The 18346-nt window shown below is 34.5% G+C and overlaps 1 protein-coding gene across 1 annotated transcript in view; it reads left to right on the top strand.

Annotated features, from left to right (window-relative positions):
* Positions 1-18346, top strand: part of Msh4 (mutS homolog 4) — a 462579-nt gene that overhangs the window by 392110 nt on the left and 52123 nt on the right. The window contains 1 exon segment of the mRNA NM_001159771.1: positions 12662-12870. Coding sequence (NP_001153243.1) covers positions 12662-12870 — 209 coding nt within the window.

Here is an 18346-nt window from a genome sequence, read left to right as displayed (position 1 = left end):
TGAATTTTGTAGACAGTTCAAGTAGTCACTAAATTCAATGGTTTTCTTTACAACTGAAGCCTTAATACCTTTGATTTTTTTCATACTATCTTGATTATTAACACGTGTACTGTACATTTTGCTTCTCAATCCAACAAATTCAGTGAGAATCTGACCATTACACTCATCCTTCATGAGTCCAACAATTTTCTTATTAACACGTGGCATGTCAAATATATTATCTGCAGAATAATCTGAAGTATCGAACATGTAAATATTTATTTTCATATCTTCATAAAAATCGTCACATTTAATAGCATAGATCAAGCTATCAGTATCTGTATACAATAATTTACAATCATCTTTATACACTTGTCGCATATAATTATAATGAAAATCATACATCAGTGTCTTGGAGAGATCTAGAACTGTGAGACCAACATAGATTGGTTTATTTATAAGTGTATTATATTTATATTTATATGTCAGTCTAATTTAACTGTATGGCAACTAAATTTTCATTAAATATTGAACTACTGTGAAAGTTTGGCTTTGAAATTTGAGCTTCTACGCCATATCTTCCATCATATTTACTCATAAGCTTGACTGAAACTCTTTTTCTTACATTTTCCATAGTCTTGCCAAATACTGCATTATTCATCAACTTGAAAAAATTGGTTTCAAATTCATTTTTTGCTACTGCTCTCATACTAGTGTTCAAATTAATGTATGATTTGAGCCATGGAGACTGCTTGAATCTCAGAATTTTATGTATTTTAATGAGTCGAAGACCATTTGAGAGAGCCTGTTTTAGAGCTACATAGTGAATAATTTCTTTTAGGATGAAGTGTAGCTAAAAGTTTCTCTTGCTTAGAACCCTGAGGTTTTGCATGTTCCGGACAAAACGGTAAGTCATTATGCTCATCATGTATTTCACTAGGATAATCTAAATCAACCTCTAAAATATAACCATGAGAAGCATCTGATGCGATAGAAAATAAATCGAAATTTTCAAACCACTCAAATTCATCGTATGGAAGACATTGTGAAAGTCCGAATCCATACAAATTATTCGCATATAAATAAATTAAATATTCATTTTCTTTATCTTTATTATACTTTTGAAGCATATACTTATCATTGGCTGCTGCATACCGATTTGAACACTGACTTAAACCACCTCGGATTCCACGCTCTATAAAAAGTACTATATCAATATCTGTTAAAAGTTTTAATTGTACACCTGTATGTTTAAGCATTACATCCCAGGAAAAGCCTGGAGTAGTATAATAGTGAGCAGGGTCGAGACCATAGACTTGTATACTTTGGTCTCGAAAATTTGCAAAAACATCTGCTAGTAACAAGACGTCAGTTTTCATATAAAGGTCAGAATATTCACCTTGTTTTTTAACATTAAATGTTTTCCACACATTTTGTGCATGTTCATAATCTCTATCAAATATATGTGAATCATTAAGCATACTATAAAAATCATCTTTTTCAGGTAATTTACACTCTTCTAGCTTTTCCCATGAGCTTATATACTCATAAGGTAAAACACCTTTTCTCGTTAATAGATCAACTTGTTCTCTGCTATAATGATTAAATTCTTTATTAATAATTTTATAGTCCTGTAGATATGATACCAATTTTTCCAAAGAAGAAGGTATGAACCGAAATGAATCTAAAAATCTAAATTTAATTTTACTATACTCTACATGTTTTGTGAATGAAATATATTTTTCCTTTGTCAGAGGTAGTAGATCAATCTGTCCTGGAAAATGATTTGATATATCGGATATAATAAAGTGAGTGTCATAGCCACTTAAATTATGAAACACCACTGGTACATTTTCGAGTCTTGATAGTTTAGATTACATGTAGTATGTGCAGGTCCTCGATATTTTCCAGTAAGATGACAGTGATCGCGTACCTTGACATCATTATTTAAATTTCTTTTTACAAATATGACATGTTTTTGAATTATAATAATCTGTTACTTCAGCTTGAGATAGAACAGGCATAAGTAAAGGATTCGCATATAAAGCACTTATTTTTTCTTCAATATTTTTTAACTGTTCGGCAAACTACTTTGATGCTTCACGACCTCTATAAAAGTCATATCTTGATAAAGAGTCATTATAGCTGCATTTAAGATAGTATCCTATACTATAAATTTCATGACTCTGTACTGGTCGAGTGTTAGTTTTCACATCTTGTCTTATCGGTTTTAATAAACACCCACAGTCTGCATATATTATAAACGGTAACTTTTCATTATAGCAATGATTTTTGAACATTATAATATTATTATTTTCAGTAGGAAGTCTTATTTTACAGTTATTCAACTTTTTACGGTATTCTTCACGCTTAGTTAAATTATCTTCTGTGTAAAAAAAATTTAAACATCTATCACATACTAATAGTTTTCTACCATTTTTTCTTAAATCATTACTAAGCAAACGTAATAGCTGTTTTATGTATACATAAGGTGATTTTGTTGCAAACTCATCATCATCTAAATTATCATTCATGAGTAAAAGAAGATTAATATGATTACTCTTTTTACATGATGTTATATACAGAGGCACTACATTTTTATTGTCTAAGCCAAATACATTTATTGAGATTGTAGTATTTTGCTTCTCGAAATTTGGTATTTTTTTCAATGACACAGTAAATTCAATACCTTTCATACCCAAGGTGTTTTCATATTTAATGTAATTACTCAATCTATTGGGATGATTTTTACGGTTTACAGGATATGATGCAGATAAAATTGCCCATATAAAGCATTTGTTATCATAATTTTTAACATTTATGCATGCTTTCCTTTTCTCTATGAATGCTGGTAATGGTATATAAGAGCTACCGACACGCATTGGATTAAATTTGTTTATATGTTTGTTTATATTTGTTTATAAGTACATCAATATGTGTTAAATTTGCGATAACCACAGTCCTCATGCGATTTTTAAAAGCGTTGTCCATATCAATCCAACGCATACGATCAGTGATAGTCTGCTTCTTCTTCTTCTTTATTACCTGTACTCCAGCACCACTTTTTCTTTTAGCCATAACTTCAAGTCTAGCCTTCATACATTCTACTTTTGCTAAAGTACATAAGATACTTTGTTTTTGTGCAACTGAAAGTTTGTTATTCCTTAAAACCTTCTGAAAAGTCTTTATTGATAGAAGAAAGTGGTTTTTCCATCGTGTTATGGTGGATAAATCGACTGCAGCAGTAGTGGAAAATAATATTTTTTCAACCTCTTCTAACAGCTTAACTTGCTGTAAGCATTCATCCATAATATACGCCATTTACTGAAGTTGATATCTACTTGTAACAAATAAAAATTATAATACTTTAATTTATACGACAATAAATGTTTGATATATATATTTTTAAAAAATTATAAAACATTTAATATAGAGAGCTATATATAATGTAAGAGAACAAGTTGGTAAAACAGGAACCTACTAGATACCGCAAATGATTGGCAGCGTAAGATTCTTCTATACAAGAGCAGTGTCAATGTGTGTGTGTGTATGAGAGATATGTCTGTCACTAGCGTGAGAGAGAGAGGGAGAGAGAGAGAGAGAGATGCTGTGTCACTAGCGTAAGAGAGAAACGATTGGTCCAAGTGGTAAAACAGAGGTCTACTGGACACCTGCGGATGCGACTGCATGAATGTGACTAACGTAAAAGAAATTCGAATGATCTTGAGTGTAAGAGCGGTCGTTAATAATGGTGTGTGTATGTTTGTGTGTGGGCGCGCGCGTGTGTGTGTGCGTGTGAGTGTGCGTGCGTGTGTGTGTATCTAGAGTGAGTACGAGGACTGTATCCTGCAGAACGCTATGCATGAGAGAGAGGGAGAGAGGATTATTTGCACTCGAGTAGTGGTGGTAGTCAGAGGAAAAAATAATTTAAAAAAATTACAAATATTTTATTAAAATTTATTTTTTAATATTCTTTTTTACTTTACAAATATTTTCATTATTTATTACATTTAATTTTTGCAACTCTTCCAATACTTGTTTAGAAATAGTTGCATTTACTGGCTCTTTCTTAGGTTTTTTTACAATTTTCTTTTTTTTAGAATTCACTTCTTTTTCTTCAGCATTTGCCGTTTTCTTTCTTTTCATTTGCTGCTGAGGTTGCATTCATGTCGAAAAGGTTTTGGAAAAGTTTTCGAATTGCTGTGATAGATTTCTCAATTCATTTATAGTATCATGATGATACTGTTTAACTATTTCAACATTTTGTTGTAATATTGGCATTATTTTTAATATAACTTCAATGAGTTTTATAACATCACTTGTTTGGAGGATGTTGACTGATGGCATAACTTGAACTAATTCAACTTGAGACTCAGTCAAATCTGTCGTCTCAACATGCTTTTCCTATTCTTGTCGTTGTTTGTTTTGCTCTTCTATTTGTTGTTGTTTTTGTTGCTGATATTCTTCGAATTCATTTATTTGATACTCGTTCTCCAATGATACAGCTAACTCTTCGTACATCGCTGATAGTTCCTCCTTATTCATGCAGTCGTTTCCAAGTATTTCATCAAGAGTAATCATATCATCTAATTGAGGATGTTGCTGATGTTGCTGATATGAATGCAAACATAAAAAAACTGATATGCGTGTGTGTGTGTGTGTGTGTGTGAGAGAGAGAGAGAGAGAGAGAGAGAGCGCCGAGTGGTAAAACACTATACAGTAAAGTACGAGTGATACCACTAGTATTGTCATATACTAAAAATTTTCATAAACTTACCATGTCTATAATTCCAATTTCATTATTTAGCATTACATCATCCTTCAGGAGGAAATCCAATCCTAATGTATAGGTCAAGCTATTCTGCAATAAATTAAGAATGAAATTGGTTAATGTATCAATATTGCATAGAAGAAACAGATGAAGCTTATGATATAGTAGCGAGAGAGATAAATAGATTAATAGATAGGGTTGTTTCACGTTCACAGTAAAATAAATAAATAAATACTTAATAGTATAATATGACACTGTTGTGTTTATGAAAATCATTAGTTGAGAAATGTATCTGAGAGCTTGAGTGTGTGCGTGAAAGAGAGAGAGAACGTCTGCACAAGAGCAGTCTGACTAGTATATATATGAGAGAGAGAGAGAGAGAGAGAGAGAGAGAGAGAGAGAGAGAGAGAGAGAGAGAGAGATACACTGAATAGATAATGAAAAAAAAAGAATTAACTCACTTTATTCTCCATGAAGATGATCTTGTAATTTTCAGCACACGTTATAGTACTCGCTTTATTATTTGCACTTTTTATTTGCGCACACTTTAATAAACAGAAATTCTTAAAATTTAAGTATTTTTAAAAACTTTTTTAATCTATGCAATCACTGACACCAATACACGATGTTACTGCACTGAGAGCTTGGATTCGAATGGTACCACGGGTCAGCAAGTGTGCCCGAAGAGCTTCCTTCTGCACACGTGAAAGCAATAATTATCAAATAAAGTAACCTTATCAGCTCGAGGAATGTGAGTGACTCGAGAAATGTGAGACTACAGGGTAGGTTTCTCTGACGCGACGCTGCATGTGGAAGCAAAAATTGTCGCATAAACTAGCAGTATCAGTTCGAGGGATGGGAAAACTCAAGAAATCTGAAGCTATAGGGTAGAATTCTTTGACGCGCTGCTTTTCCTACAAGTGTTTCTTTCCTTCAATTTTTTTAAATTTAAGGTAAAATTAATGTTATTTATACCAGTAAAGTCTCAGCTTTCTATTTTAAGATGCTTCCTCCAATTAAACTAATAAATTAATGATAATAATCTGTGCAGCAAAACAACTTCACACAACTGAAATACATATCGTCCGCAATTTGGTTTAAATAATATAATAGCTGAAAGAGTGGGGGTAATTTTCATAATATAAAACGCATTACACAAATATTTGGTCCTGCAAAGAATCTCTAGCTGCACCGCACGCTATAGGAAATCGGTACAGTGAAAATACGCTAGAGTGGGGACTATGGGAAACGCATTTAAAAGTACGAGAGAGAGGGTAGCTGTATGTGCTCAAAGAAAACTGCGAGGATCTAGCTGTTTCGACTCCACCGCGTAGGTTGTAGAGAATCGACACATCGAAAATACGCTAGAGTGGGGACTATGGGGAACGCATTTAAAAGTATGAGAAAGAGGGTAGAGGGAAAATTCGAGGAGCTAGCTTTTTTCGACTGCATTGCGTGGGCTGTAGAGAATCGATGCAGTGAAAATACGCTAGAGTGGGGACTATGGGAAACGCATTTAAAAGTACGAGAGACGGGGTAGTGGAAAAAATCCTAGGATCTAGCTGTTTCGGCTGCACCGAGCGCGCTATAGAGAATCAATGCACCGAAAATACGCCAGAGTGGGGACTATGGGAAACGCATTTAAACGTATGAGAGAGAGGGTAGCTGATACCGTCCGAAGAAAAGAGACGTTGCACGTTGCAAGCGTGAATGAATTGAGCTTGAGAAGCTTTTTTAGTGGAAGGGGTACAAATTTCGAGTATATTTAAGCAGTCCTCTGTTCCGTATTTGTATACTCATTTTCGAGTGTACTCAAGCAGTATACTGTGCTCTACATTACATTAGTTGAGAAAGCTTGCTGTAGCATTTGTAAGTATATTTTAAATATTTTATTATTTCATATATAAATTTATTCTTAATAATAAGTAATATTTTCATAGATAAAATGGATTTGATTGTTGATACTCAGGGATTCAAGGGACAAAACGGTCAATATATAATCAAGGAGTTGGCCTACATTGATCCCAACGAGCCAGCAGCAGTAGCTCAACTAGCAATGTTTCAACCACCGCACTGTTGCTACAACTTGCCGAGCAATGTATTCTTTCCATGGGTTAAAATGGAACGATGGTGACCTTCCGTATGACAAGGTAGCTGAAGTTTACTCCAGCCTTCTCGACTTATCACCGACAAGAAACGTGATTGTTTGGGTAAAAGGTAACATCTTACATACACAGTATTATTCAATTTATAAATCACAATTTAATTACTATCGGATTCACATAAGTTTATAATGTACTCTAACGGTTCTAACGCTATTTATAATTTTTAGCTTAAGATTGCATATTATTCAATTTATAAATCACAATTTAATTACTATTAGATTCACATAAGTTTATAATGTACTCTAACGGTTCTAGCGCTATTATATATACAGGGTGAGTCATTTTAATCTTTAATCTCAATTATCTCGTTGGCAAAGCATGCCAGCGAAAAAAGTTTCGGTTAAAAGTTTTAGGATTTTTCCCTGGCTATCTGATGATGACCTTGACAATGTCATTGAGCGTGACCTTCAAGGTCATTTGAAGGTCAAGTCGATTTTTTCAAATAGAAACCCCTACTTTTGGCACCAGAAATGGAAAGAGCGGGAAATTTTATATGACCTTGCCTTGACCTTGAATTCAATGGTCAAGGTCATTGGTCATGCCGATAACAGTACAACTGGTTAGCTGAACTCGAATGCATTCAAGGAGAAAATGTTACCCACAAAAGTTTTCAGTTTTCTCCCCGGCTGACGAATGGTCATCTTGACCCTGTCGTTAAACAGGATCTTCAAGGGCATTTCAAGGTCAAGTTGATTTTTTGAAATGGAAACCCCTACTTTTAGCCCCATAAATGAAAAGAGAGTGACATGCGTTCAAAAATGAAAAAATTTTCAATATTTTCTAAAATTTTCGTAATTTTTTCAGTTTTCAAAAATTTTCAAAGTCATTCCATTATTTTGTATTAGTGTCAATTTTCAAAATTCTTGATGTAGTTAAGTCATTCCATTATTTTGTATTAGTGTCAATTTTTGAGAGTGAACTACTCTTAACAGTTATGTAGATAGCAATTTAGTGCAGAAAAGCTTAATCGTGTTTTTTACTTCTTGTAAATCGATAATTATTATTGAAAAAAATCTGTTTCCCTGTTTACTGGTCTGTAACAAATTATTTTGATTTTGATCATGGCTGATTATGGTCCCAACGAAATCGTTGATATGATCATGATTTTGGGAGAAAGTCGAAATAATTATGCAGCAGCTGCCAGACTTTATGCTGAACGCTATCCCAATAGGAGACACCCAAGTAATGTTACTATTCAAACCTTAACTCAGAGAGCTCGAAATGGAGCTTTTGTTCGTCAACGCCGTCTTCATGAATACGACGAAAACGATCCTCGTGTTATTACCATTCTAGCGATTATTCATCTTGATCCTCACATTAGTACTCGACAAATAGAAAGAGAAATAGCTATACCTCAATCAACAGCATCCCGAATATTGAGAGCGAGAAGATATCATCCTTATCACATAACATTAACACAACACCTCCAAATGATATGATTTTGCGAGTACGTTTTTGTCGATGGGCAATACGAATGATTCAACAAGATCAAGACTTTTTCAGGCACGTTCTTTTTTCAGATGAATCAAAATTCAAAAACACTGGAGAATTGAATAGACATAATTGCCATTATTGGTCAGATGAAAATCCTCATTGGTTCAGGCTCATAGACAATCAACACCGCTGGAGTGTTATGGTCTGGTGTGGAATCATCAATAGCTATTTGATTGGTCCTTATTTCTTTGAAGAGAACGTGAATGGGGTAAACTTTTTGAGATTACTTCGAGACATTTTACCTAAATTACTAGAAAATGTAGACCTAGCCACAAGGCTAAGAATGTGGATCCAATTAGATGGAGCACCACCACATTATACACGCATTGTTCGTGATTATTTAAACACCCGCTACAATGGCAGGTGGATTGGGCGAGGTGGCCCAGTTGCCTGGCCCCCTCGTTCACCTGATTTAACCCCTCCCGATTTTTACTTATGGGGATATCTTAAGAATGTTGTTTATGCTCAAAGGCCAACAACGCGAGATAATATGATCGAACGCATTCGTACATTTTTCGCTGGCATGCTTTTCCAACGAGATAATTGAGATTAAAGATTAAAATGACTCACCCTGTGTATATATATATATATATATATATATATATATATATATATATATACATATATGTATTTACAAATAATGTTTTATGTACCTATCTTTTTTTTGAATAAAGTAAAATAAAAATTAATATTTTGATGTATTTATTTATTAATCTTAACCTTTAATCCTACAAATCCTATTCCAAATTATCCATAGCATCCCAGGTCGATAAAGTAATTTACCGATGCTCACTCTGAGCTATGGAAGGGGGTCGGTAACGGGGGTGCCAACGTCGACAACGCCATCGCTGGCAGCAGTTTGACCTGCGTCGGGGCAGTACTTTCTCAAGGCACTATAGGCCTAGACCGCCCGATCGCGTATGCGTCTCGAGTATTAAATGACTCAGAAACTCGTTACGACACGTAGTCCAGAGAAGTATTAGCAATGGTTTTCGGTATTCCACATTTTAGACATTATTTGATGGGCACTAAATTTACAATTTGTACGGATCATCAGCCGTTATGCTGGTGGAAGGATTCTCGCGATCCAGACTCACGTGCAACAGGATGGAGATTAAAGTTATTTGATTATAATTTTGACATAATATATAAACAGGTCAAATCAATCTTAATGCTAACGCTCTTTCTCGGAATCCGATAGATGAAACTACAGAATCAGTAATGCATATTATTGAAAACGCGGACATTAACGTCGAAACATTTATGCGAGAGACTCCACAGACCAGTGCACCCGAGACGGACGGAATAACGACGGGTCGAATGACACGATCACGTGCAGGAAAATTGAGTAGGCCGGACAATCGAGACATTCGGAGAAAAATTACCAATAAAACCGGAGGGACAAAGGAACTTAGGGGGAAGGTTGGGATAGAAAAAAGTAATAAAGAGATAAGCAAAGTAGGAAAACGAGAGCAAACTCTAAGTTAAGCGAGATAGTTAATGATTTTCCAAACGGGGAAGAAGTTTTGCAAGAGCCTGGTGATTCAGAAAATATCGAAACCGAAAATATTAACGACAATGAATTATCCATAAATAAAGAAACTAACGTTTTCGATGATTCCGCGCGTGAAGAAATGAATTTAGATAGTTATCTTCAGAAACGTCGCAAGGGCTACGGTAAAATTTTTGCAGAGAGTCGTGAACAATTGTCTGTGCGGTGAGATAACTATCTTTACTTCTTATCTTCTACGAACGAGCCTTGTGATCAGAGAGCACGACTCTTGGCAGATCAAGTTAAGCTACCGCGATTACATAACTTGTCCCCAGGAGAATTAAGAGTAATGCCAAAAAGTAATCAACATCACTTTATTATAATATTACAGGAAGTCGAACGCAAAAGCATCTCTAAGATTACTAAACATTTGACTGCCGGTTCGAAACAATTAAAATCATTTGTTATGAAGAAACAAATAAAATCTATTAGTTTCGCGAAAAGTGTTTCGATTTAGAATGTACGTTGGGACGATGTAATTGATAAAAATCTGCGAGGAGGCGACTCGTCGTGCGCCGTGTCCTTCGGCGTGATTTGTGTCGTGAGCGCGAATTGTTGCTAACTCGTGTGTGTTTCTCTGCTTTTCGGTGCGAGTGTTGTTGGTTAGGAGTCTAGAAAGCCGGAGGATTAATGCAAGCAGCAAGTTCGAGGAGAAGAAGAAGAAACAGAGTGTAAGAGTGTTCGCGGAATCCTTGTAACTCTGGCTGCGTCCGGAGAATTCGCAGAAAATTGTAGCGTGTGTAAGCGGGTTGCCCAAGACGCACGTCGGTGTAACAGTCGTACGAGTTTTTTCTGTACATCGCGAATTTGAGGTGTGAAATCGTGATTATTCGAGAGAGCGCGTTTGCGTGTGTGATACGTGGAGTCGAGCGAAAGTGAGGGTGTGTGGTAGTGTGAAGGAGAGCGAAGAGACGAGAGAAAGAAGACGACCATCTCGCATCCATTCCAGGCCACGGCGACGAGGACGGTGAGGAGATCGACCCATTGACGCGGAGCCAGTCCTGGACCGGGAGGTACAGAAGAAAAAGAGGCAAGGAAGTAGACGAGGCGAGGAAGAAGACGGGACGAGCAGCGCCAAGACAGAGCCGTAAGCAGCCGGAAGCCAGCGTCTTTTGTTCGACCTGTAAGTTAAACTTACTCAGGTTGAGCTCGAATTCTGTTCAGCGGGTCGCGACGGTGTAAGCGCGTGAGTTGAGTAAGAGAGAGAGATAGATAGATAGGTAGATAGATAGATCTTTATTTTGCTCAAAGTAAAAAACAATACAATTCGTTGAGATCATATAATACTGGGTCTCATTCAAACTAACAAAAAGAGAATATAATAATATATTTACAGCATTTTGAAGGTAAAAGTGTTTGTCCTACACAGATTAAAATAATACTTTGGTCAAAATACCATCACAAAAAATCACATTTAGTGATATTAAATATCACAATAAACCTTTCTATCTTTACGCTGTACACGTGAGGTTTGGTCATAGACCTATCCGTATTGCACATTTAGTATCAGAGTATATAATACTGAAAAATGTTTACGGCCTATAGGCCAAGTCAGACTAGATTAAGAACGCAGCGCCAGAGGATTCAGAGTCATATATGTGTGTGTGTGTGTGTGTGCGCGCGTGTGTGTGTGTCAATCAAACCCATCATAATCCTGATGGTTTGAATATTTTCATAAAGGTCCTGATACAGCTCTTGTGAAACTTGTAAATGAACATAATCCAGGTAAAGAAGACAATGTAAACGAAAATAACGATACATATAAATATGATAAAATATCATAACATCTCTCCACCAGATATGTATGTGCACCTAAAGCTATATACCGCATATTGGAATTTTCACTACATTATGTAATTAAAAGTTTCTACGTGATAACTTTTTTATTTTATGGACTCATGTCATTATGACATGCGTTGATTTGGACGATGGAAGCATGCTTACAGAAATTTTGACATTTTTACGTGAAAAGGGGATATTCATTTTTTGATTATTTTACCTATTTAAAAATAAGAAAAAAACGAAGTCTACAACACACATATTTAGGTATTTACTTTTATCGGCTGGCCCTGAGAGCCAACAGCCACATTTTTTTACCGAAACTCACCACATAAATTATATATGCAATATACTAGATTTTTGCGATATGTCAATCAGGCTGAATAATATCCGGCTGAATAAAAGCCATAAAGTCATTGTGACCTCAAAATCGCATAAAAATTTGTAATCGACTTCTCGCCGACATTCTCCCATTCGAACGGGATCTTGACCATTCAAACTATTTGTACATACTCTTTTGCTCAATACCCCCATACGTCTTCTCAATTTTCACGAAATCTGTTAATCCATTTAAGTCTATTTGTACTTACTATTCACCATAAAGACAGCTTTATGTCTAAGCCATTTTCTACCATTTTTTAAATGTATTTCATCTAAGTTTAGAATATAGGCGAGTGCCTCATATAAAAAGCGAAACGTGCATGCTTGCTTTACTTATAGAGCAGCAAATGGACGCTTAAGATAGTTTTCTTTAGTTTATAGTACTGCATATATTCTCTAGTTTATAGTACTGCATAGATAGTTTTCTCTAGTTTATAGTACTGCATGGTTAGAAATTATTGTGGCCAATTAATTATAAATCTAATATTTCAAGGCAACCCATAAATAATTAATTGCTTTATACTTTCTAAATATTTACAGATGCGCGGCCTAAAGTTAATCATAGATTCTCTCACGCACAATGCATTAATAGGACTTGATGAACCTTGCGTAAGTACTAACTTTCAAGAAGGAACAAGTCTTGCTGTATCAATTTGCGTCAAAATACTAAGCACAAAAGCATTTGGATTTTGTTCGACACATCATTATTATCTGACTAAAATCTCAGAAAGCTTCCTGAATGTCACTAAGTACGTAATTTTAATTTCTTTTATACACCTAATATTATCATGATTTGATGGCCAGATAAAACATGCAAGGCGTTTTAACATAAAAACTTTTAGTAAAAAAGATTGATTGATGCAATTTAAATCAATTAAAATCCTTTTTACAACGTAAGTTCTCAATACGTTCAAGTTTGAAATTATTGTAATGAAATATGCATTAATTTAAATGAATTTTTATTTTCATTACCATTAATAAAAAAAATTAATTAAGAGCGATTACTTAGAAATTAGCGTTAAATTAAATTTTTTTAATTAATTAAAATATTTGAAAGTAAGTTGAAAGAATAATTTCCTTGATAATTTCCTTATAATTTCCTTAATAATTTCCTTGTTAAAACACTAGGCATTTCTGCGTACGCCATAATAACTGACTATCTTGCCTTTATCTATGCATTTTTAATTATATATTAGCAAGAAACGCTCGTGATTTATATATTTAATTAATATTATACTTATTATCATAAATTCATTCATGAGCATAGATAATTATTAACAAATATCCGTTTTCAATATAGGATATTATTTATAACGAATAATATTTATACACTGTTAAGTGACGAAGCATCACTGAACAAAAGTATATTATAGATTATAAAATAATAGTCGAGAAGTTTCTACACTTAACCGTAACTCCTCCGGATAAATATGAAATGTCCTGAGGAATGCAAACCAAAGCAACTTTCTTCGCCTTACTGGAGCACACGTGCAAAGCGTGGCGGTTTTCGAAGCTTGTGCCACGCCCATCAGGACGAACAACAAAAAAAAAATAAATAAATAAACAATCATAGATTTTCACCTTTTGATGATTATTCGCGAAATCCACGAATTTACAATGTTGCTAAATCCAGGCAGAAGACAAGTAGTGTCTTATTTTCACCACTGTCCCGCACCCGTAGGGAAGCACAAGGTAGAAAACCCGATTAAAAGAATTCAGTAGATCAAATTACCATAACAAATTCGGATACCCCTCCGGGATTTGAACTTCGAATATCTAACGCTAAAAACACCCTGTCGATTCCAAGTGAAAACAACTACACTTTACCTTGTCCGGAAAACAAAAGTTTTTTTTTACAAAAAAAACCACAGAAAAAACTAATACCCACTTCACTGTTACTTCCACAAACATTTTAAGGATTCGTGTTTGTGTACATTTTTCGTTAAAACACTAAGTCACAACATTTCACTTTTTCAAATTATACTAAATATCCTTGACCACATTTTTATACACAAACAAAAATCGCTCTTAAAGCACTTAGGGGTGGGCTAGTTAGAAAATTTGCACTTTTAAAAACCATTAATATCCACAAAAATCCTTAAAATAATCTAGTTGATGAGTGAGCACTGTAGTGCACTGACGAACAGTTGCCAGGGTCGAACTAGGGTGTAATCGACACTGCTCCAGAGTGCTGGAGTTTGACTTCTCCCAGGATAGAACATAATTTGAGAGATTCGAGACAGATTTCCTTCACAACTTCTGTAAAAGCAACACAAGAATATTATAATATTTGAAAACTTTTAAGCAGAGGTGTAGCTCAGAGCACTCAAAGCGTTCACGAATATATTTAAATTAATAGTGAATATAATAGACAAACATTAACAAATCCTTTTATTTTAAACATCAGTGTCAAAGTCTTAATATTGTAAGATCAAAAAAAGGCATAGAGGCGTGTACCCAAACAACAAAAGCGGAGTAAAGTCAATTGCATTAAATCTACTAACATCTTTTTATATTAAAAATCATGTGTAAGGATTCACAATAAGAACATGAATGTTCTCAAATTATTATAAAGAAAATTAATTTGCATAAAATTGTCAACTATTCATTAGACCACGTTAAAACAATAAACATTAGGAAATTTCAAGTAAATCACACGCCTAGGAACGAAAAAAATCAGATTGACGCCTGTGAATTTGGCACTAAGTAACAAAAGAAAACGTAAAACACGTAATTTCACTGTGAAATCATCTTTAGAATTATTTTTTTTTTATTGTAATTAAAAGAATTTAAATTAACCTCACAAAACTCTTCTTTGCATTTATGATCAATCTCATTACATGCAGACAAAGCGAATTTTGAAGCTCAGAATTTACAAACCAATAAAATCAAACACATTTTACAAAAGTTTACATTAAGACAATTAAGAAAAGGCTGAAAATTATCACAAAAGTGCCGGAATTACAAATGAGAAGAAGTCTATAACCGGACACAATTTAAGTGTTAATCATTGACCCTAAATAGAATTTGAAAAAAAATAAATAAATAAATAAAAACGTAGGCAAGAAACTAATAAAAGTAGCGAAATCAATACATACAAAAATGTCAAGTAATTCTTTTTTTTTTTTGCTATACGTGCTAAGATAAAATTAAAGTTTAAATTAGCTTCCCAGAAAAATATCTAAATGCGTTTAGCAAATAAAAAACATTTACTTGACATTTTTATATTTATAGATTTCGCTACTTTTATTAGTCTTTCTTTTTGTCGAGGTTTTCACTTTTAAAAAACTACTTTTGCCTTAGAGATTGATCTTATATATCTCGCGAAAGAAAACACATGCGAATTCGGCAATAGGAGATAGAGGGATAGAGAGTGCGAGCGCGCGGGCTAATCCTTCAGGTACAAAGTCTAATTGTAAGTAGTGAGCTTCGTGGTTTTTGGTGTCTAGTATGAAAGTCTAGGTATGAAAGTGTCTTGGTGTACAGAGTGGCCGATAAGAGAGACTAGGTAGTGCGCTTCGTGATTTTTGGTGTATAGGTATAAAAATCATTTGAGCGGTGTCCAGGTGTACAGAGTAGCTGATGGCGAGGTCTAAGTGCTGCGCTTCATAGTTTGTGGTATCTAGGTATAAAAATCCTAAGATTTAGAGTCTAAGTGTACAAGGTGGCCGACGACGAGAACTAGGTAGTGCGCTCGATGGTTTTTAGTGTGAAGGTGTCAAAATTATTTGAAGGCGGAGTCCAGGTGTACAGGGTGGCTAATGTTGAGCTCAAGGTTGTGCACTCCGCGTGTTCGGTATCTAGGTGTAAAAGTCATTTGATGGCGGTGTCTAGCTGTACAGATTGGCCGATAACAAACCACGAAGCTCACTACTTAGATGTATGCAAATTATTTAGAGCGTTATCTAGGTGTACAGAGTGGCCGATGACGAGGTCTAGGTATAGCGCTCTGTGGTTTTTGGTGTCTAGGTATTAAGATCATTTAAGGGCGGTGTCTAGGTGTAATAGGTAACCGATGACCAACACTAGGTGGTGTGCTCCGTGGTTTTTCGTGTCTAGCTGTGAAAGGCATTCAAGGGCGGTGTCTAGGTGTACAAAATGGCCGATGACGAGCCCTAGGTGGTGCGCCCCGTGGTTTTTGGTGTCTAAGTATACAAACTATTTAGAGCGGTATCTAGGTGTACAGAGTGGCCGATGACGAGCTCTAGGTAGTGTGTTCCTAGGTTTTTAGTCTGTAGGTGTAAAAATCTTTCAAGGCTGGTTTCCAGGTGTACAGAGTGGCCGACGACGAGAACTAGGTAGTGCGCTCGATGGTTTTTAGTGTGAAGGTGTCAAAATTATTTGAAGGCGGAGTCCAGGTGTACAGGGTGGCTAATGTTGAGCTCTAGGTTGTGCACTCCGCGTGTTCGGTATCTAGGTGTAAAAGTCATTTGATGGCGGTGTCTAGCTGTACAGATTGGCCGATAACAAAGTCTAACAAGGAAAGGTACCCAACCCGAACTCACCGATTTTGATGATTTTCATATATGTTGTAGAACATAAAAAAATAAGAGACACGTATTTTTTTTATCGGCTAATTTTCACTTTTAAGGGGTAAAAACCTCCCCTAAAGTTAACCCCCAAAAAGCGTTTTTTTTAAATATCTCGGCTTAAAATGAATATTTTTCAATGAAACAAATTGGAGGTTATTTCTTACAAAAAGAGCAAGTATTTCATGGTGATTTGAAGAGTAAGAGTAGCATCCCCTATTTTTTAGGGGTTGAAAACATATATTTTTTGGCATAATTTTATAATAAAAATGTTTAAACCGACTAAAAAAAATTGGAAAAAATGTTTAAACATCCTTAATAACAAAATTTAGTTGACGTCTTTCGGTGTTTTCATAAATATTACCCCTAAGGGGGTAAACCACCCCTAACACAAAATAACTGTAAATATGTAATTCAATACATAATATTTCGTAGAAAGTTTGTATATAGAGGTTTTCGAGGTCGCTGATTACAAATCTGTTATCAGATTTTGAAAATTCAAAATGGCGGAACCAATAGGACGGAAATATCGAAAAAAAATTTTATATAATAAAAAAGTTTTAAACGACTAAAAAAATTGGAAAAAATTTGTAAACATCTATAATAAACAAATTAAGTTTTTCGATTTTTTCATAGATACTACCCTTTAGGGGGTAAACCACCCCTAACACAAAATAACTATAAGTATACTTCAATACATAATATTTTGTAGAAGGTTTGTATATAAGGGTTTTCGAGATCGCTCTTTGCAAATCTGATATCAGATTTTGAAAATTCAAAATGGCGGAACCAATGTGGTGGACGAAAATGTCGAAAAAAAAATTTAACTTTCATAAAAACTTGTTATAAATGTGTTATCTTTGTAGCCTGTACATGTGAACTAAAGAGCCTTAAACCCTAAACCCCTAAAGAACAAATAGGCTAAATGGTTGTGCTTTTTAACCAAACCACCTCAAATTCCTAAATTTGTAAACAAGAAAATTCTGTGTGTGAAGCAGTTTTATAATTTCCGTAGAAATTGTTATCAGAATGTTATTGAAATTCCTTTATTGTAAATTCAACTTATAATGTATTTTTGTTTATAATATTAGAGTATAATAATAATCTACAATCTTTTATCTTTTGCCATAGTGCATTTTTTGTATTGAGCATAAAATATATTATTTTACGATGTTTTTACAATAATGGTAGTCCTCATAAAAGTGTTTAAAGCACAATGCTTTTTTGCACCAACCACATCGTACAATTGCAATGTTTGTGCACCCTTCTATTTCACAATGTGTTGCACAAGACTTTCCAAAACTGAAATCTATAGGATTATCAAATTTATCTGGTTTTTCATTGACGTAACCGCTTTTATACCAGGAATATTTAAACAAATCTATATATCTCGGTGAAGACAGTTGGTTGTGAACCAATGATTGAAGTTTAATTATATTATTTCTCACATGTAAATTCATATCATGATCCATTAACATTACATTATCAGAAAATGTTCGGACAAAGTTTTTCCAAATACGGAATCCATATACATCAAGTGGTTGTATTTTTCCTGTGGTTCTAGTTGGAATTTTTTTATGTTAATAATTTTATTTTGTGGCATTGTTTCTTCTATAACTTTGTCACAATGACCACTCCAAGAATCAAGTAATAGTATTGAGTGATGGCCTACATAGGGATAAAATATTTTTTCCAA

This window comes from Nasonia vitripennis, assembly GCF_009193385.2.
Source record: "Nasonia vitripennis strain AsymCx chromosome 5 unlocalized genomic scaffold, Nvit_psr_1.1 chr5_random0002, whole genome shotgun sequence".
Taxonomy (NCBI): Eukaryota; Metazoa; Arthropoda; class Insecta; order Hymenoptera; family Pteromalidae; genus Nasonia; species Nasonia vitripennis.
Note: the sequence above shows the minus strand (reverse complement) of the source record. Positions and strands in the feature narration are given on the sequence as shown.